Source organism: Anabrus simplex, chromosome 2, assembly GCF_040414725.1.
Source record: "Anabrus simplex isolate iqAnaSimp1 chromosome 2, ASM4041472v1, whole genome shotgun sequence".
Classification (NCBI taxonomy): domain Eukaryota; kingdom Metazoa; phylum Arthropoda; class Insecta; order Orthoptera; family Tettigoniidae; genus Anabrus; species Anabrus simplex.
The window spans coordinates 336,344,548-336,366,207 of NC_090266.1; the positions used below are offsets into that span (position 1 = coordinate 336,344,548).

Genomic DNA, 21,660 nt, shown 5'->3' on the forward strand with positions numbered 1-21,660 from the left:
GTATCCGGGCGGAAGGTGGCTCAGTTCTGGTCTGGGTGACATTCTCATGGTCGCAATTAGGCCCCATTGTCCAACTGCAGGGAGTGCTGACAGGTGCACATTATGTGGACATTCTTTCAGATCTTCTGCATCCCTTTCTGGCCCTAGAGTACCCTGATGGAGATGCCAAGTTTCAACAGGACAATGCGCCAATGTCACCACTCTGTGATGACACTCTGGTGGTTGGGGGAGAACTCCAGTAAAGTTACGACCATGGATTGGCCCTCCAGATCCCCTGATCTTAATCCAATCAAGCATTTATGGGATGCTATTAATGCTGGTGTACGCTCCATGAACCCCGCACCAACTACACAAGACCAATTGTGGGTAGCAGTGCAAGATGCGTGGATTCAGATCCCTCCAGAACGATTCCAACACCTTGTAGAGTTGATGCCTCCCTGTATTGCTGCCGTTCTGAGGGCTTGCGGAGGAGCAACTAGTTATTAACATCACATTCAGTGTCTTCCCATGACTTTTGGCCACTAAGTGGAAATCTGCAGATGAAAATGGCGCAGAACTAGAAAAGCAGCCTGAAAATAGTAGACTCATTGTGGTTTGTGACCCAAAATAACTACCATTGTTTAGCATTAGCCAGTGAACAAGTGGATACAATCCTGATCTTATCACTGTTATTTACAAACTAGCAACGGGAAACTACAGCCGTGACTAGCTCCCGAGGACATGCAGCTCTCTCTGTATGAATGATGTACTGATGATGGCTTCCTCCCGGGTAAAATATTCCAGAGGTTAAATAGTCCCCCATTCGGATCGCTGGGGACTACATGAGAGGGGGCAATCATCAGGAAGATGGATACAGACATTCTGCGAGTCGGAGCGTGGAATGGTAGAAGTTTGAATCGCTGTGATGGGTTAGAGAATCTAAAAAGGGAGATGGGTAGACTAAAGTTAGATATAGTTGGTATAAGTGAAGTACGTTGGCAGGAAGAGCAGGATTTCTGGTCAGGCAACTACGGAATTATCAACACAAAATCAAACACGGGAAATGCAGGATTAGGTTTAATAATGAATAAGAAAATAGGGCAGCGGTAAGATAGAGCCCTAGCCAATGCTCACAACAATAGTGCAGGTCTATATACCTTCTACGCAGGTTGAGTCATAAGTCATGGCAACTATTTTTTTTCTTGCGAACAAGCGACAATACGGAAAAATCTAAAATATGCATTTGGAAAGTTACGGTATGTACTTGCGTATGATGCCACTAGATGGTGTGTGTAAACAACAGTGTGGGTCTAAGCAAGCTCCCAAGTTCAGTGTGTGAGTGAGAGTGTATCTAGGTTATTGGAGACTTGAGAAGATACGAGAAAGCCTGTTGTGTCATACTTTTCCGGAAGCCTGGCCAGGCAAGGTATATAAAAGGACAGTCTTGAGTTGTTTAGTCAAGTTGTGAGTGAGAGTCGTTTGTCGAGTTAAGATGTGAACACATGTGGTGGTTTTACCGTTGTGAAGTGGTTATGTTGTGTTGGTACCACATGTGATCTTGTCAAGTGTTCTGTAGTCAATTGAGTTCAAGATGGTGGTTCATTTGATGTGCAACTATTAATGTGTATATAATTTGTAAATAAAACAGTACAGAATTGACAGCATCTTGTGTGTCTTTGTGAATACAGTATACTTTCCAGTGTCGACTCAGTTAAATGTAACTTAAACACTTTTCAGTCTGTCAAACACACAGGTTAAAAATAAATATTATACTACAACCTGCCTGAAAGAAAAACATTATTAAACAAGGGATAAATAATAGTGTGTATTTTTATGCCTTGTGTAATATTGTGAGCTGGGTAAACTCAGGATATTTTATTCTCCATAATTTGGAAATAATGGATATGAAAGTAACAAGAATGATTGCTGGTACAAACAGGTAGGATAAATTGCAGGAGGGTTCTTGAAATGAGGAGGTAAAGGCTAAGTTAGAAATGAACTCAATGACTGAAAATGTACGCATGAATTGGCTTTGAGGGGGGGAGTATATGAGGTGATAGGAGGACGATAGTTTACCTAGGAGAATAATGGACTTGATGATGGAGGGCAAGAGAAGTGAAAGGAGACCAAGAGGCCGATGGTTAAGCTCAGTTTCTAATGATTTCAAAATAAGAGGTATGGAACTTAGGGAAGCCACAGAGCTGGTTACAATTTGAGGATTGTGGAGATATCTAGTAAATTCACAGAGACTTGCAGACTGAATGTTCAGAGGCATAAAAGTCTATAATGAAGATTCTGTGTGTGTGTGTGCGTGTGCGTGCGTGTGTGTGTGTGTGTGTGTGTGAGATATATTTGTTTCTAGTCAGCTCATTTATCCAGAATTAAGCAGTTAATTGATCAATTGAATAAAAGATTAGCCAGGCTGAGTGGTGAAAACAGTTGAGGCATTGACATTCTGACCGCAACTTGGCAGGTTCAATTCTGAGGTGCTCAAATACATCAGCCTTGTATTGGTAGATTCACTGGCATGTAAAAGAACTGCTGGAGGACAAAATTTTAACATCTCAGTGTCTTCGAAAACCAGAAAAATTCAGTTAATGGGACAATAAAATATTAACATTATTATGTAATAAACCGTTAACAGAAATATGTTAAGCAGAATATTGATCGTTATTTTTATTTCCTGAACTGATGGGGCAGTTTTGCACCATATCGTTGATGTATTCATTTTTATGTCATATTCTTACTGCTAGAGAGAGGAAAAAATCACCAATTAATATTTAACCACCACACATTTTAAGTGGGTTATGAAGTTAAAAAAAAAAAAAAAAAAAGTTTTGATTATATTTCAGTTACATAACTTGTTGATTTATCAAAATATTGTAGATGCAGTGGGTGATCATATTATTGTGGCAACCTGGTTAAGGGTGTATTTTTCAAACTTAACGAGACCTACAAAACAAAACTTCACTGATATACACTTAATTAATATAAAACTGACTTTGAGAAACATATTACACTATTTTACATTTGAAATATTAATGAAAATCATAAAATTCTAAGGAAAATCTAATTTGTAACACCTCCCTTTGCAGCGATTATAACATGCACTCTATGTATGTATGTATGTATGTATGTATGTATGTATGTATGTATGTATGTTCAGTCCGTCAGCGATTCCACTGGTGGGATCGTCAACAGCTGTGCCATCAGCTGTCATAGATGGCCTAGACATCACCGAAGAGGCGTACTATGGAAATGAGGAGTGAGGTAGTTTCCCGTTGCTTTCCTCACCGAGCCAGAGTTGCTATTACATATCAGTCTGCCAAGCCTACTGAAATGCATACACCAACCGACCCTATGAGCAACATTTTCACACCATTCATAGCAGGGACTGGCTGCATAAGGATTGGCATTACTAGCATCGCTCATACCTCAGTCACTTTCATATTGTCAAAGCCAAGGATAAGACAGAGACAGATCAATGAAAGTAACAAAATTGCTCTAGCCTATACCAGAAGACATAGTGCACTGTAAACACTAGGTCCTGCCAGCAAAGGCATGCACTCTATGTGCAAACTACAAATGTACCCGAGGTAGTTAGTGTTAGGTTTATCATTATGATGCCACGTGTTGATGAGCCTTTCAATCAGTTGGATTTTATTTGTGACGTTCTGAGCAGAAATTTTCCTCATTAGCTCCCAAAGGTTCGTGATCAGGTTAAGGTTTGCAGCATTGCCAGGCCAGTTGAGAACCTTCACTTTGTTGTTCAGAAGGAAGTTTGTCTCTGTTTTAGCCTTGTGACAAGGTTCACAGTCATGCAAAACAAATTTGCCATCTGGGAATCATTCACAAAATTGTGGAAACAGTCAGTTTCTCGAGAAACTGGTGTACTTGTGCTGGTTCATGGTTCCTTTGGCAATATACAGGCAGCCAGTTCCATTACTACTGATGACAGACCACACCATGATATCAGGTGCTTAACGCTCGTGACAATGCAGTCACTATTGTATTTCTCATCTGTGCACCTCCTCACAAATATGGATCATTCATAATGATGTGTATTATATATATAAGATTTATTGGAGCTAATAGCAAAAAGAGAGAATGAATACAGACAAGGTAAAAATGAATATAGAATACATTATAAGTGCTAGCAGGCTAGTCGTTACAACAGAAAGACGTCAAGGATTCAAGTCTATGTGTACAGTGCGTCTCATACCTTTCACAATATTCGCCGCAACGTTCGCATATACATACTGCGTCTGGTTGGTGAAACTTCTTCAACCTATACAGCTTATGATGGAAGCCATGTACGGTGAAGCGTGTGACTGTGTGTCTTAGTTCGTAATTTCCCTGATTCTAATCGTTACAGGTCATTGCGTCAGTGATGTAAAAATCCCACCAGATGTCTCTCTTCTTTGCTTGCAGGTTCTGCATGAGTTGCACGTATGCTGGTGTCGACTGTAGCGGCAGGTGGAGGCGGAGCTCTTCCACGTAATATAATTCACGTGTTAGTTCGTAAACTAGTCTTGATGGCGTGTATTTTGAGACACACAGAACCTTCTTCAAGAAAGTCGCCTTTAGTTTTTCTAGCTTTTCCAGGTGTTTCAGCTTGAGGTGTGTCCAGATGTTCTCTAATCCGTATGTTATGACAGGTGTAACCTTGAGATGGAAGAGTTCCAGTGCTGTTTTGACGGAGAGTTTCCTCAGCTGTCTGATGTCATTCATGGCCCTCGTGGCCGCGCTGATCCTATCATTAACGTGGAGCGTAAAGACGTTGCCAGTTGTCTGGAGTGTCACGCCCAAGTACTTGAAGTTAGAGACGCTCTCCAGGGGTTTTCTGTGTGTGTGAAAAACTGCTGGTTTACCTCCTTTTCGGAAAGTCATTGACACAGTCTTGTCTTCGTTTAGGGTGAGCTTGTTTTCTTCCGTCCATTCCAGTAGCAGATCAAATGCAGATTGCAGCTTCTTTTCCAAATTCGAGGCCAACACAATATCATCAGCGTACATATATAGAGTTACTTCCTTCGAGACTACCTGTGTGATATCTGCTGTCGCGATGATGAACGGTAGTAGGCTTAGAGGGTCCCCTTGCAATACACCGGTTGTTTGTTCTATTGGGATTGATGTTGTGATTCCATCGCTTATCTCTATGTAATTTGAGGCCAGGATGTTCGCGACAAGCCGTTTTGTATAGCTGTTTCTTCTCATTTGTTTTCCTACCGTCTCTATGATGATTCTCCCATTGAGCATGTCGAAAGCCTTGGAGAAGTCTATAAATATGGCTTGTAATTTTCCTTTTGGGACTGTCAGGGCCGTCTTGATATCATTTAGAAAACATTGGATGGCCTGTGTTGTAGATCTTCCTTTTCTGAAGCCAAATTGCTCCTCCGGTAGCTTGAGGTTGATTTCTCTGTTGAGGCGTTGACGTAAGAGTTTTGTTAGAATTTTGAATAATGCGGATTCTAGGGCGATGCCTCAATAGGAGTTTGGGTCCTCGGTGCTTCCCTTTCCTTTATACAACAGTTTTACTGTGGACCTTCTCCAGCTATGGGGAATATTTCCTAGCCTCAGACATTCATTCAGGAGGGAAGTTATTGCTTCCTTCAACACTGGGAGAGCGATTTTAAGGTGCTCATTACATATATTGTCTGGGCCACAAGCTTTATTATTTTTTTAACAGAGGATAGTGGCCTCTACTTCTTCAGTTGTGTATATCTCCATGTCGAAGTCAGAGTCTCCCTCAATCTCGGGGGTATCCGTTGGTCGAGTATCCTTGTACTGCAGCACATTGCTAAGGTGAGTCACCCATGTCTCCATAGGGATGCTTCTGCAGTATCTTGGTTGCCTTGGGTTCAATGCTTTGTATGGGCACTGATCTGCTGCCGCTATCAGCCTCCGCCCGTCTTGCTCCCGATACCCTTCCTTTGTTTCTTTTATGAGGGTCTTGTATGTCTTCCTATGATTAGAATATTCCCTTAGATGATCGTCAGTTGGATCTTTGAGAGCTGTGTGTAGGGCATCCAATGTGGTCTTGCGAAGTCTGTAACAGGCTTCGTCAAACCATGGTTTCGATTTTCTTGTTATGGCGGACTCTGGTATGACTTCGCCCTGTAAAAGATGTTCGAGCATGTATGCTGCTTCGTCAAGATCTCCTTTCTGGGCCTTTTCCGAGATTGCCTGGTTGTCGGTCTCACATATGAACTGGTGTAGAGTCTTCCTTGAAAATTTCAATGTTTTTGGCTTATCCTGTTTGTTGCCATGACTTAGTAGGAAAGTCGTTTCTACTAGTTGGTGTTTCCGGTAGGGGGTCAGGATTATGTCTTGTTTTATTGGCTTTATTTTACCTTGATTCGAAAAGACGAGATCTATGGTGCTGGTGCCGTTATAACAGACATGTCCTCCGGTCTTTGTTGTTTACCAGAGATATCCCTTCCTCTTCTAAGTAGCCTAAGACCTCTATTGTCTTCTGTGATGGAATGTCAGTGCGGCAATTTAGGTCTTCTGCTAGGATGATGTTATCCTCCTGTTCCGTTATACTCAGAGTGGTGCCTATTTCATCAATGATCTGATAAGATGTGAAACCTGGCTGAAAATACACTCATATTAATATGTACAGTTTAGTCTTCACTCCAAGAACATTGTTGTTTTTATACATGACTTGGAATGGTGTGAAGTGAGCCTTTAAAAGGCAGGTGATTCCTCCTTTCGTCCTCCCCACCATACCTTGCTCTGCCAAATTGTTCACTGTGTAGTGATTTCTCGCATTCCAATCTGAAGTTAGGAAGGTTTCAACCAGTATTACGTCATATGGGTCAAAAATGTTTTCTGGCATTGAGTTTGTGGCGTTAATCAGGCCTTCAATATCCCATAGAAGTGACTTCACTTCCTGATTGCTTGCATCTCGTGAGATTCCATGGTTAAAAACGAAAAAGCCGGTAGATCACATCCGCTGACCAAAAGTTTTGGTCGTAAGCATCCTCTTTCCTCTCAAAGGGAATCCCAACTTTAAAGGCTTTATTCTCACCTCTGGTGACGAGCTCCTCACATTTTATGCCGGTTTCGATTCCCTTGTCTTTTATGTAGTCTACGACATCGCTTACGGTTACATCCGGATTCACATGTCCTATATACAGCCATGCAGTCTTGTTTGCGGCACGTAGTTTCCCGGCGGGTGCCGTTGATGTATCCTCCTTTGTGCACAGGGCGTGAAATGATCTTGGTCTTGATCTCCTGCCCCTCCGTCTACTGGTTGTCTAATGGCAGGGGCGCGCTCGCTATGATGTAGTGATTGTTGTTGTTGTTGTTGCCGTTGACCGGGACCTCCCAGATCTACTATGTTTGCATAGCGTACCAGGATTTCTGTCTCGGTATCCGTGCTGTTCCTGCTGCCGCCTGTATGATTTTCTCGTTGGGGTATATCCTTCGAGCTATTTTCCATGATTTTATCTTGCAGCGTTTTAATCATGTCCTTTATCATGGTTAGCTCAGTACGTATTTCTCTGTAGGCCTGCTTGTTCTCTGCATCTTTCCTTTCCATGCATTCTTTCAAATCCCTAATTTTATATTCCTCTCTTGGCACATCCTTCTTTATCTTCTGGTACTCGTTCCTGCAGTTGGAGCATAACCATAGCAGTGAACATTTCTTGGAGTTGAGTATGTTGTACTCCCCCATACTCACTCCCACGCATTCCCTGTGTAGCCGTTGCACTTTACGGCCTGGGACTCCTGCCCTATATCTTTGCTGCACTTCGGGCACTGGTGACTTCCGTCTCCTGTTTGTCCGTCGCCGGCGGTATTGATATTTCTCTGTAGCGGCATTTTCTTTTGCTTGAGAATGCCTTTTTGCCTTTGGGACAAGACCAACACGCGCCACCGCACAAATTGATTCACACAGAGGAGAAAATCTGCAGTTGCAATAAGTGCGAAAAGACATTCACCGATATTGCATGCGCTGGTCCACTTTCGGAAGGAGCTGCAATATTAGCGAGCAGACGCTCACACTGTAGAGAAAATCCACAGTTGTAATAAGTGCGGAAAGATATTTATTGATATCACATAAGTGAATTTCATTGATGATATTTCTTAACTGGTGCTGTGCTTGTGGAGTGGTGATTCTTTTGTGGTCACATTTACCCACCTGTTTAGGTAACAAATTCCTGCCTTGGTTCAAGTTTTTTCTTAATTCTGTCCACTGTTGACTTCGAAACAGAAGCAATGGATTCTATTTTTCTATGAGAATGATCAGTATTCATTAAGAGTGTTATTATTTCTGAAATTTTACAGGGAGAAAGGTCTTTAAATTTCCGCATGTTTGTTTTATAAATATTGGTATTTTTAAATATGTACCAAGCTATAATTAACTATATTTTGCCTTTGTTACTTAACTGTATCACATACAAAGCAAAATTCACACAAAATATTCCGTGAAACAAATCTACAGCCTGTGACAATAAAGTTCGGTGAATTAAGGTAGAACGGTTCATCCGGCAACGCTGCGTCTGCGTAACAGCAGGTTTTGACCACCTGCTCTCAACATTGTTCAGTTGAACATCGTGTGTGTGCCGTGTAAGACCTGTTTGACACAGCGTGTGTTTAGTGCGTTGGTTCTGAACTGTGAACAGGAACATGAACGGCCAAAAGATCAATGTACAGTTTTGTTTTAAGCTTGGCAAGACACCGAAAGAAACGCATGCGATGCTGGTATGTGTTTATGAAGATCAAGCACTGTCCTTGAAGTGTGTGTACGAGTGGTTCGCCCGTTTTTGAGGAGGCCGGGCAAATGCTTCTGACAACCCCCGTAGCGGAAGACCGGCGACTGCCGTCAGTGAAGAAAACATTGAGAAGGTGAGGACATTAATCACGAACGATCAGCGATTAACTGTGCGCATGATAGCGGATGAACTGCAGATTAACCGTGAATCCGTGCGACAAATCGTTACCCAGAAGTTAGGGAAGAGGAAAACGTGTTCTCGTCTTGTGTCACATCACTTGACTGATGATCAGAAGCAAGCACATTTAGAGGCTTCACAGGATTTTGTCGAAATAGCGGATGCAACACCAAATTTCTTGAACTGTATCATCACTGAGGATGAAACGTGGCGTCTCAGGTACAACCCTGAAATGAAACGGCAAAGCATGGAATGGTGTTCTTCAGGATCCCTTCATCGGAAAAAGGTCAGAGCCAAAAAGTCACGTATCAAAACGATGCTCGTCACCTTTTTCGATAGTCAAGGCACAAGGAATTTCTACCTGAGGGAATGACGTTGAATGCTGCACGGTACATTGAAATTTTGACCCGTTTCCTGAAACGTCTACGCAGGGTACGACTGCAGTACGCACAACAAGGTTCATAGTTTTTTGTCCATGACAATGCTCGCCCACACACAGCCAATATCGTCAAACAGTTCATGGCAAAAAAAGGGGGTGGTGCAACTTGAACATCCCCCAGATCTCAATCCTCCAGACTTCTTCCTATTCCCACGACTCAAACTCGCTTTGAAAGGAAAGAGATTTGACGATATTTCTGACATCCAACGAAACATGACGAGGCTTTTGAAGACCATCCCAAAGGAAACTAACATACAATAAAGGAGAGTACAAATGATCCACCTTATATCAATACAAATTACAATAAAGGAGAGTACAAATGATTTTAATATTAAATCCCAAAGGAAGCCGAGTTTCCAGGACATGTATCGCCGATCTCAGCAGTGCATAGTTATGGGAGGGGACTATTTCGAAGGAGAGTAAGGACACTGTCGTGCATTATTCATCTATGTTGATAGTACAGAACTATTCATCAAACTTTATTGTCACAGATTGTATGATAAATCACTAGTCACTCCAACAGCAGTTAGCAAGGAACTGTAAGGTAATTGGTGCCTTTCTCAATTATTGATCAGAGTTTTCATTATTAGGATTGTTAATGAAGGACTAATTGTTGAATATAACTACAGAAATATGTACTTCTTAATATCCAATGATAAAAAGATACAATGAATAAATACAAATACAAGAATAATGATCTGAACATTAATTCTCCAGTTTTTACCTAGTGGCCCTAATAACACGATCACCCACTGTATATAAAAAAGGCTAGTGGCAAATGTAAAATAAGTACATCCATTTTTACACCCTTAATTTCTGAAAATATTAGGATTACGGATACGCCCAAGAAAGGTAGGCCATTTTAGCAGCTGTTTCCATTGATGGTCTGTGTAATGTTGTTAGATGTGCAGATACTTTGTACAGTATATGTTTAAATTTCTGGAGAATTAAATACAGTATGTGTGAGTAAATTTGATATGTGACTAAGGACTGTGGATATCCTGTTTTTTTTCCTGTAGTCAGCAAAACTGAGAAATTGAAAAGTATGGTGCACCGATTTGTGGCTACAATAGCCTACCTTATTTTCTATGGAAATCTGAACATCTTAAGTTATTCTAGCCATGTAAAATGTTCTGTTACATGATTTTATTAGCGAGATTGAGTTACATTGATGCTAACAATATCAAGTGTGAATTGTGAATGAGAGAAAGACTGTGCTCTACGGCATATGTTTCAATATTAAGAACTGGTGTTAGGTTTAATGGTGCACATAATCAATACACTTCACTTTACAAGTGAAGACACATTCAATATGTAATTTCATTTAATATATAAATATACAGTATATGAGGTAAGGTAAGGGTGTATTCTGCCCGAAGGCAGGTCTGAATCTCCGCAGAGGTGTGCCTGAGCCGGAGTTCACGTATGGTAGGGTGACCAGTTCCTTTCCGCTCCTCCATTCCCTTACCCCCCACCAACAGCGAATGGCAACCCACCCAAACCTTGACCACACCCAATGTTGCTTAACTTCGGAGATCGCACGGGATCCGGTGTTTCAACACGGCTACAACCAGTCAATATTTCTATAGCATTCAGATCTGCAGACCTCGCTGGCCAGTCCATGCGGTGAATGTTGTCCCCAGCCAGAAATTCATCCACCAGAGCAGCGCGGTGCGGTCGGGCTTTATCGTCCATTAAGAGAAAGTCTGGACCAACTGCACCTCTGAAGAGTCGAACATGTGGTCTCAGTACCTCATCCCTGTATCTCCGAGTGTTAACAGTGTTCCTCGGACCACCAATGAAGATGTGTAGGTCCGTACGGCCATTCAACATGATGCCGCCCCACACCATGACACCACCACCACCACCATACTGGTCCCATTCCACAATGTTCCTGTGGTTGTATTGGCTACCTGGTTCACTCCAGATTAATGTGTGATGGGAATTGTTCTGAAAACTGAAGCGGGATTCATCTGTGAAGAGCACATGCCTCCATTCATTCATGATCCAGTTTCGATGTTGACGGCTCCACAGTAAATGGGCCCATCTCTGTGTTGGAGTGAGCGGGACACACACCGCTAGACGTCGAGCAAACAGCCCTGCTGTTCTGAACCTCCGGTACACAGTTTGCCGGGAAACGGCAACCCCTGAGATGCCTGCAAGCTCCGCTGACAATTGTCTTGCAGGTGCACTCCGATTTCGTCAGGCGGTTAAGGCCAGATATCTGTCCTGCTGTGGGGGTGGTTACCCTTGGTCGACCTGGTACTGGCCTACGACTAACATCTCCTGTGTCTCGAAATCGCCTCCAAAGCCTGGAAATGACACTGTGGCACATTCAAGGATACGGTGACTTCAGTCTGTGTCTGGCCTGCTTCCAGGCCACGGAGTATTCTACCCTGCAAAACGGGGTCCAAATGGCATCGTTGTGCTATTATGTTGTCACGTTCACCACAAGGCTACACTCCGCACACTATAACAGGGCAAACACGACTGAGGGAATATGGGGTGCAGGCAATGGCTGTGTTTACATTGTGGTTACGCTGCTAGTCAAAGCAGGGAACACTCCTTTCCTATACAGAGCAAACACGTAAGGTTGGTAGGTGCATATGTCGTGCGATTTGCGGTCTATTGTCTGCTGCCCTGCTTACTCGTTACTTATGCTTAACTTTTGGACACTAGTGTAGTCAGTAAATTTAAGCAATGTTCCTAGAAGTGCTCTCAAAAGCTACTCTTGTTTCTTGCTACATAACAGTTAATAAGATGCTCGCCTACTGTGTTGAGTTGCAGGATCAAATCCTGGTACCATCACATGACATTTGAAAGTACCCCAGTAGATTAACTGGTACGTATGTTAAAGAAACAATCTGTTTAGGGTTAAATTCCAGCATCTCTTACATTCATCAGCAGGTAAAGAGATGTTGAAAGGTACAGCGTTATTATTAATGGCTTCTATTACATTTGTATACATAACAATGTATACTTACTCATTTTTAGGAGAAGAGCGATACTTAACTGAATCACCTTCAATATTCAATTTATTTTTTATCATTTTAAGCTAAAATTTGAAAATACAGTACTTATTGAGAATTATTTACCTTTTTTTAACTTAATGTCTTGTACTCATTCTTGTTGCTGGTTTGTGCTGTAAATTGTTTCAGTTTGGTAAAATCACTCAATCTCGTATTGTATAATTCTTGTATTTTTTAAAAAATTCTGTTAAGGGCAGATTGTTAGATATTTTCTGCTGAGGTGTGCAATGCAGTTGCTTTGTTTTTTTACTGTGCAGGATAGCCGATGAAAGTACACCCCAAGGGCGAATGCTAGCATTGTTGGAATGGTACCTTACCTCCTTCCATATGGGACATAAGGGCTCCATAGCCAAGAAGCCCTACAACCCTATTATCGGTGAAACATTCCACTGCTCGTGGCTACTTCCAATCCAGTCATCATCTGGTGGTCTTGGTGAAAATAATTCCAATGAAGAAATTCACATTAGATATGTGGCTGAACAAGTGTCTCATCACCCCCCAGGTATGCATGGTCATTTCTGTTCCTCTGTTGGCCATTGATGACAACAGCTACTGATACTGATGTTCACTTCATGAAGTAGGGTCCGAGCCTTTCTGTTTTCACTATAGTCATCTTTTCCTCGTTGTCCTTGCATTTCATTTTCAGTTTGTTTACAGTTCATTATTTGTTTGACTTCCATCCTCCTTTCTTTATTGTTGTTCTATCCATTTCACTATCTTTTCCAACTTGTTAATGATTCATATATTTAATTCATTCTTTATATCCATCTTTTGCTTATTAAAGAAATTCATAATTAGCAGTCTTTACTCTCTCATAATATTAGGTGGTAAACTTGTACATTTCTCTTCCATATCTTTTAAATGTGTTTTAAAATTTATTTTGACATTGCTTTATATCTGAGGTTCTTCAATTTTACCATAGATCACCTTATTTTTTTTTACATTATATGTAATATATTATATTCTTCACATAATGTTCAAAGATTTTTTTACATTCAGGAATTTATAATGTGATACCTCTTCAATGGTTGTTTTTTGTTTATGACCATTTTTGATGCATGAACGTTATTTTTGAAACCCATTAATCATTGTGCCCTTACTCAAAATAGAAATGTTTTTCCATACCCAAGCAGCTAAGTCCACTTCTCAACATGACTGGGAAAGTGCACAGTTTGGAAATCAAGATCAAAAGCTCATTTCTGACAGTTGCTGTCTTAGGTGTGTTTTTCACCCCAGATTTTCCATGTTAACTCCAGAAATATGCCACTAGCGTTACTTCAAGCTCTGTCCTATTCATATGGCCAAATACCTACAGCTTCACGCATTACACCTCTCAAGAATATAGGTTCTTGGATGTATGGAGTTCACACTGTTTCTCAAATTCACATCTAAATACACCTGAGGAGGCCATACTGGCTGTTGAAAATGACGGAAGTAAGGATGCAACAAATTATTAGTATTGTACCAAAGAACATGTTTAGTGCACTATACAGTATCATCCTTCCTACAGTTCTTCAGCAGCATTTGTAATAGTGACATTCCTAAACTGGTGAAAGTTGCAAATCATGCATATGACTGCTTTTGGTTTCAAGATAAATATTATTATAACTGGAGTTTAAAATATTATGGTATAGTAAAGAAGAACAAACCACAAATATAATGTGCTGTTTATATATCATCGATCATAATGTCTCCTTATTTCTGTATCTATTGATGCTTCTCAACTGTATTCTAATCTATGTTCCTTCTTGTTATGCTGTTCATAATGAAGTCAAACAAAGTCTGAGGATAACTCTTGTTCCTTCGTCAATCTTAGCCTCCATCATCTGCTTCAGTATCCTTCCTCCTTTCATTGTCTTAACATGCCCAAACTTTACCAGATTATTTCTGTCCTTTCTCTCTGTAAGCTCATATAGGCCTACTCTTGATTCATTCCTTACCCTGTCCTTTCTAATCTTTCTATCATACTTCTTAAGAATTTCATCCTACTGCCCTGGATTTTACTCTCTTGTCTTTTTTTTGACAGTGTCCAGGTCTCTGCTGCATATTCCAGTATGGGGCAATAAATAATATACTTCAAAAATCACCTGTTTACACTTCCCTGGCACTTCCATTTTCCAGACCTAGTCCATCAGATACTGGTAAAATGTATTTCCCTGTTGTTCCCTTTTACTGATCTTCGTTCCCACTCCTGCATCAGTTTCTCAGATACTTGAAGCTTTCCAGAATTTCTCCCAGTTATTACAGGATCTTTCCTGTCTCTTTCTCCTCCAGTCAACATTATTTTGCTTTTCTTCACACTTACTTTCATTCCATAGTTACCAATATACTCACACAGTATGTTTAGTTGACCCTGTACTTTCTCTTCATTTGCTCCCCACACCACAATGTCACCTGCAGACGATGTCACCTTCAGCTCCCTGTCCACATATTTTTCCTCTGTCTCCTAGACTCTCATGCATAACCATTATGTGCAATCATGATGACTGTACACTTCCCTGTTTTAGTCCATTTATATTTCAAAACAATTCTGCCCTACCCACAGGGGTTTGGACACCACTGCAACAATCATTGTTCATTCCTTGCACATATTTTATTGTTTGTTTTCCAAATTCTTTCTGCTTCTCCACTTTTCTCTGAAGCTACGATCATATGCCTTGTCTAAATCAAAGAATGTCATCATCATTTCCCTTCCACATTCCCTTTGGTTTTCCATTATCAACCTCATACTGAAGATGGTGGTCTAGTGTTGATCTTCTATTTGTAATGCCATATTGAATTTCTTCTAATTGTCCTTCAATCTTTCTCTCATTCTCTTTTCTAGTATTCTTTCAAATATTTTTGCTTGTGATATGAGTGTGATTCCTAAATAATTATCTCATACCTTCTTGTCACCATTTGTCGACATAGATATTATTATTCTCTTACTCCAGTCATCTGGCACAGATTTTTCTTTCCAAATACATTGTAATAGCCTATACACCCAGTGTAGATCAACAGTAGAGCCCTGCACAGGTGCGGATATCTACGAAGTTAGTGTCTTAGCGGATGCAAACTGTTGATAATTTTGTTGATGATATCTAAATAATGTTTGATTTTCACTCAGGTATACTCTTATTTTTGCTTGTGGTTAGGCGACCCTTGACGATGGTATGGGAGAATGCTGATATATAAAGAGCCTTGAGACCATAAATCCGTAAATCTGGCCTAAGACTAACTGGCTCCTGCCCGCAGTTCTTCCAGTCCTGCTAATCTGCCCTTGACTACCCTTGGCTCTTGAACAAGGGCCACGTCAATAGCCCCGGACTTGAACTTCCTGGCGAAATTGGCCACAGCTGCTTATTTTATGCTGAAGATTGGCCTGAATAACCTTCAGCACCATCTTTATCAACATTGGGTTTCGTTTTTCCCCTGATGACCTGAAACTTGATCTGCCCAAGTCCGAGCTTAGCCTTAAGGCTACTCTTTTTGAGCTCTTCAAAGTCTCTTTCACCAAGTGCTAAAACAACTGTCCTTCCTGTCTTGTCGATTGAAGAGGCATTCAGCACTCTCCACTCTTGCATTAGAAGTTTGGTATCGTGCTGATTGATTCTGACAAGAACATCCTCCACTTTCATCTTGTCAAAAGGAGATGGGAACTTGGTGATGACCTTGGTCGTGTTCAGCACCTTTTTTGCGTTTGCCACCTCTAGGATCTCCCCCTCCCCTTTCCATGGGTTACAGTTTGATACTGTCTGTTCCAGCCAACTTTTCGTTTCTGGATTGCACAGGTTAGTACCATAACTCCACTTTCCAGCCTTCGTGACTCAAGGAAGCCTGGCAGACATTCGTCTGACAGTGGCTTCATTTGTGCTATCAGAGCAGATGACAATTCAGTCACATCTTCCTCCTTGAATTTTCCATCTGGAAAGGTATTATTGCAACCTTAACTGAGGATAGACTTTCCGAAGAGGACGTGACTTTTTCTTCCTTCTGTTTCTTGGAGGATGGTTTTGTAGCCGAACTTGGTTGCATGCTTTCCTCCGACCTTGGCCCTTTGGGCGTAGTCATTGGCATAGCGTCTCGCCGAGCCCTGTTCCTTGGCTTCTTCTCCACCCAAGTCCCAGCCGCTATCTTGGCTTCTATCCTCGCCTTCCTCTTTTCCTTGTAGTAAGCACTTATGCAAGGTGGTCTCTCTATATGGATCCTATTTAATTTCGATGCTGATATCTTCAGGTCTTTCTCAGTGAAATCTCCTGTTTCCTTTCGTCCAGAAGTCTGCCTTCCTGTTGCTTCTTCTGTTTTTTCTTCAAATTTGGATTCAGCCTGCCCTACTGGGACTTCTGTCTCCTTATTCTCCTCTTGGGTCTGCCGCTGGACCTGCTCTTCTGGAGCTTCCATAGCTTACCTTGTTATTTGTTTAAGTGGTTCATTTGTAATGTTCATGGTTCCATATGACATAGGGTTTTTGCCCCTTGTAGGGTCCTGAGCGGCGTTCTCACCATCTGTGATGAGGCATTCCACCAGATGTTGTCCTCCCGCAACTCAGGCTTTCCATAGCAGGTTCCACGCCCCTCAGGCGGCCATCCAGCAGTCCGCCCCTGGCCCGAACCCGACCAGGTTTGTTCCACCTTCAATAGACCTACTCACGTGGTTCCCATTTGGCATTACCATGACTGAGTTCACAGCCATGGGTTCCCCCTAGGTTGGGTTCGCCCCGTTCTCAACCTGCGGCTCGTTCAGGTTACGTAGGGCAAAGTGATGTGTTGGTTCCAGCACACCGCAGTGAGCTTTCACCTCAATCACCAGCACCCACTTCACCCGAACCACCATATCACCCATGCGGAGGTAACATGCATGCCTCTCTAGCATATGTGAGCGAGGTTTCCACTTCCAAGCCTTAGCTTGGGCTAGTAACAATCACACTCCCTCAAGACGTTTTCTGGCAATACCTGTTTTTGGTCTGCAAGAGGGTATTTTATTTCCCTCAGACCCTCCGGACTTGTCCACCCTATCCGCCACCTGGGACGCACCCCATAGGGGAACAGGCAAGAAAACCCCCACGGGTAACTACATTTTACATGCTACTGTATTTCTCGTGTGATTTGGCTACCCTCATCACTTCAATATCATGCTTAGCAAAATGATAAAATTCCTTACAAGATAGTGAAAATTTTTAAGAAACTTACAATTCTGCCTTCATCAGTTCTTGGTAGCTCTAGTTTTTAACATCTGTCCATTTGTTCTTCATTAGTGAAAATATCTATCTACAAAGGAATTTGATCCAGAATACATAATAATTAACCTATTTCTCTATTTATATTTGGAACATGTTCATTGATACTTCAGAAAAAATGGAGCCACTGTACCCTGGTAATTAATACATTCTTTTAAAACACTCCTACTGTCACAGATTTCCTCATACAGTTTCACAAATAAGGTTCACAAATACATGCACATTTAATAGATCAACAGTATTGTCAAAATCACAATATTCTAATTCCTCACTTAAGGATTAGCCATTAAAGGTTGAATGTGGGTTATTTTTGGTAAAGTCATTATGTTTTTCAAGATAACACACTGTGCTAGTACAGAACTCACAAAATTCACCTGTAATTTTACTCTGTTTTGATTGTAGCAGATATTTCAAAAATTGTTTAGTAGAATTTCCAAATTTATCTTTGATTCTTTGCTCTCTTGCTTTCTATAATGAGATCATGCATCTGAAGCATTCAAACACAGTCACTTTTTTTTGTAAAGTTTTAGTGGTAATGTTAAGTTTCTCTCCTACACTGGCAAAAGAAAGTACAACTGAATATATAAGTCTAAATCTGGATCACCATTTTGAAATATTAAAAAAAAAAAAAAAAAAAAAAGCAAGTAATAATGGGGCAATCATCCAGACTTTGAAGATAGCTCTTAATAGCTGGCAAATTTTTAAACATCCTCTTAACAGCTGATGTTAAACTTAGCCTTTTTGTTGGCTCATTATGCACTATTTCTGACCACTCTTAAATCAAGAAAATCAACAACAAAAAGTAATTCTTCCCTTCTCTTTGCAGGCACTGAAAAGTGATTGAAATTTTTAGAGCAGAATTTACAATGTTGATATCCAAAATCTCTATAGCATATTTCATAGTGTTATGGACCAAACGATTTGAACAGTTGGGTTTTACAATGTTTTCATTTTGTAACTTAAGAAACTGAGAAACAGAATGGTGTCTACCAAAATTTACATTGGCATTGCCAGGATAAAATGCAGAATGTGACTGGGATTCGAATGGAATTTCTTAATATTACCCTACAACTTGGAAAAAAAATAGCAAAATTCAAAAGTTTATTTTCAACATAGTTGCTAAGACAAATTGGGAGCATTTTCCTGGCACTTGGAGGCATTTTCTGCTAAAGAAAAATATGATTACCCTTTTCTGGGTTATTAAGAATACCAACAAAGTAGTGGCGTATCCTGGAATCTCCACTGAGGCATGCAACTAGTAACCATGCAGTTAACACAACGTATTAAGTAAATTTCAATTCTACTCACCTAATTACATGTAGGTGAACTCGAGTCAAACAGTTTTACTGTAAGTTTCTGGATTGAACGTGCGTACACAATTCTTGTTTTCTGTTTTTAAATTTACGAGGGTCCGCCTCTGTGGTGTAGTGGTTAGTGTAATTAGCTGCCACCCCCGGAAGCCCGGGTTCCATTCCCGGCTCTGCCACAAAATTTGAAAAGTGGTACGAGGGCTGGAACGGAGACCACTCAGCCTCGGGAGGACAACTGAGTAGAGGTGAGTTCGATTCCCACCTCAGCCATCCTTGAAGTGGTTTTCCGTGGTTTCCCACTTCTCCTCCAGGCAAATGCCGGGATGGTACCTAACTTCAGGCCACGGCCGCTTCCTTCCCTCTTCCTTGTCTATCCCTTCCAATCTTCCCATCCCCCGCAAGGCCCCTGTTCAGCATAGCAGGTGAGGCGAGGTACTGGTCATCCTCCCCAGTTGTATCCCCCGACCCAGAGTCTGAAGCTCCAGTACACTGCCCTTGAGGAGGTAGAGGAGGGATCCCTCACTGAGTCCGAGGGAAAAGCCAACCCTGGAGGGTAAGCAGATTAAGAAGGAGAAGAGGAAGAATTTACGAGGGAAGGTTGAGGTCTCCCGGCTTTAACTATTTGAATCTTTTCATCAAACGAACGGCCAGTAAATGGCTTTTCAAACTGATTTACAATTATATCCGTTTTAGACTCATCCATTGTTAATACCACATCTGCTCAAGATATAATAAAACACTGAAAATACAATGAATTAACTCACTAGTTAGCCACAACTCAAGCACTGGAGGTAAGTCACCCCAGTGGCATTGGTCAGTTTCGTCACGTTGGGTTCTCGCTGGGGGGTAATCTGTGGGTCCCGTTCGCTGTAAAGATGCCGACTTTCTCCGAGTTGCTAACAGATGGCAGAGGGTAGCACGGATATAGAGTGACAAATTCTGACCAAGTTTCAATTGCAGCGACATCGTTCGGAGGGTTTCAGAACTACGTCTGCCACCGAATGCAATTTTAAGATTGAATGCCTTGCATCGTTAACTCCGCCATGCTGTCTCTTTCTTCCTAGAGTGGTGTAGACGGCGAGACTACACCAGCACCACACGTAGTCAAGCAACGGAACCAGTACAGTTGCGCGGACCTTTTGAACTTCTGAGAGATGAAATCGTTAATATTCGACTTGAAACAACCTAAAATCGTACATCAGACAGTTCTTTGTGTTATCATAACGCATGCAATGAATGCCTTGCATTCAAGGAGAATACGCCCCTGCAACAAAGTCATTTCCACTTGGTGAGGCAAGAACATTTTTTGTTAATAGATCTGACTTGGTTTTAGAGCACAACACTTCTGCTGCTATCTCAGATTCTGGGAGAAAGGAGGCCAATTGCTTGTTGCCACAATCTATGCTGTTGTAACTTAGGTTATGTTTTGTCCTAGTTCATAAGTTGTTACTGTGCCATTTATTTACATTTACAAAATAGCCAGATAATTTGCTATTTTCGTAGTCCTAATGGCTTCTATGTCGGCCATGTTGTTTCACATCGAACTGTCCGCCATGTCTGTTACTGAAGTCTTTGTTATCCACTTCACAGTTGGACTATTGAAAGGTCCCAGAGCTAAAATTTAAAATTCTCTTCCAATGTTTTCAAATACACTAGACTATACTGTAACTTCACTTTTATGGTAGAAGTTTGGGTGTGGTCTCTGATTTTGTACCGTCTTTTTCACAGTTACAGCTCTGATTACCCTACACACAATGAGGAACAATACAAACAGAACACTTGTATTCTATTGGAAAGGCAATACAGCGACGTGACCAGCCTACTCTGTGTAAAATATGGTAGATTTTAACCAACCTGAATCAGTTACGAACAAAATTTGTTTTAAAGACTGATTTAAGTCATAAATTCATACTAATCAATCACTACTGGTCTGCATTTCAGGCAGTCGTCCAGGTGGCATATTCCCCAATCTGTTATTTACCTAGTCTTTTTCTTAAATGATGTCAGCGTATTTGAAAATTTAATGGTAAACTATTCCAATCCCTAACTCCCCTTCCTAGAAACAAATACTTGCCCCAATTTGTCCTCTTGAATTCCAACTTTATCTTCATGTTGTGATCTTTCCTACTTTTATAAACACCACTCAAACTTAAATCACCTACTAATGTTATCCCACGCCATTTCTCCACTGACAGCTCGGAACATACCACTTAATTGAAGTAATAACAATAAGTCAATGTATTAATTTGACCACCTAATCAATACAATAAATCTTGTCTTTGTTGAATTACATTGACATGTTAATTAAAATGGTACAAGGTTCGTCTTACATATAGGCATCATCAGCCATAGGTTTAACCTTGAAATAAAATCAGGCACCTGATTTACATATAAATAAAATAAAACTAATTTATAAAAAGCCTTGAAGAGACTTGAAAGAAAATTAACATATGGTTTTTTTAATTTAATTTCGTGTGGCTATTTCTAGCCAGGTGCAGCCCTTGTAAGGCAGACCCTCCGATGAGGGTGGGCGGCATCTGCCATGTGTAGGTAACTGTGTGTTATTGTGGTGGAGGGTAGTGTTATGTGTGGTGTGTGAGTTGCAGGGATGTTGAGAACAGCACAAACACCCAGTCCCCGGGCCATTGGAATTAACCAATGAAGGTTAAAATCCCCGACCCGGCCGGGAATCGAACCCGGGACATTCTGGACTGAAGGCCAGTACGCTGACCATTCAGCTGAGGAGTCAGTCATTAACATATGGTAAAAGACTAGTACAATGTTGGTGAAAGTA

At 41.2% G+C, this 21,660-nt stretch overlaps 1 protein-coding gene across 4 annotated transcripts in view; it reads left to right on the plus strand.

Annotated features, from left to right (window-relative positions):
- Nucleotides 1-21,660, plus strand: part of LOC136864120 (oxysterol-binding protein-related protein 11) — a 353,345-nt gene that overhangs the window by 194,694 nt on the left and 136,991 nt on the right. For all 4 annotated transcript variants that reach the window (XM_067140720.2, XM_067140724.2, XM_067140721.2 and 1 more), the window contains one exon: nucleotides 12,599-12,843. In XM_067140720.2, coding sequence (XP_066996821.2) covers nucleotides 12,599-12,843 — 245 coding nt within the window. The remainder of the gene's footprint in view (nucleotides 1-12,598; nucleotides 12,844-21,660) is intronic.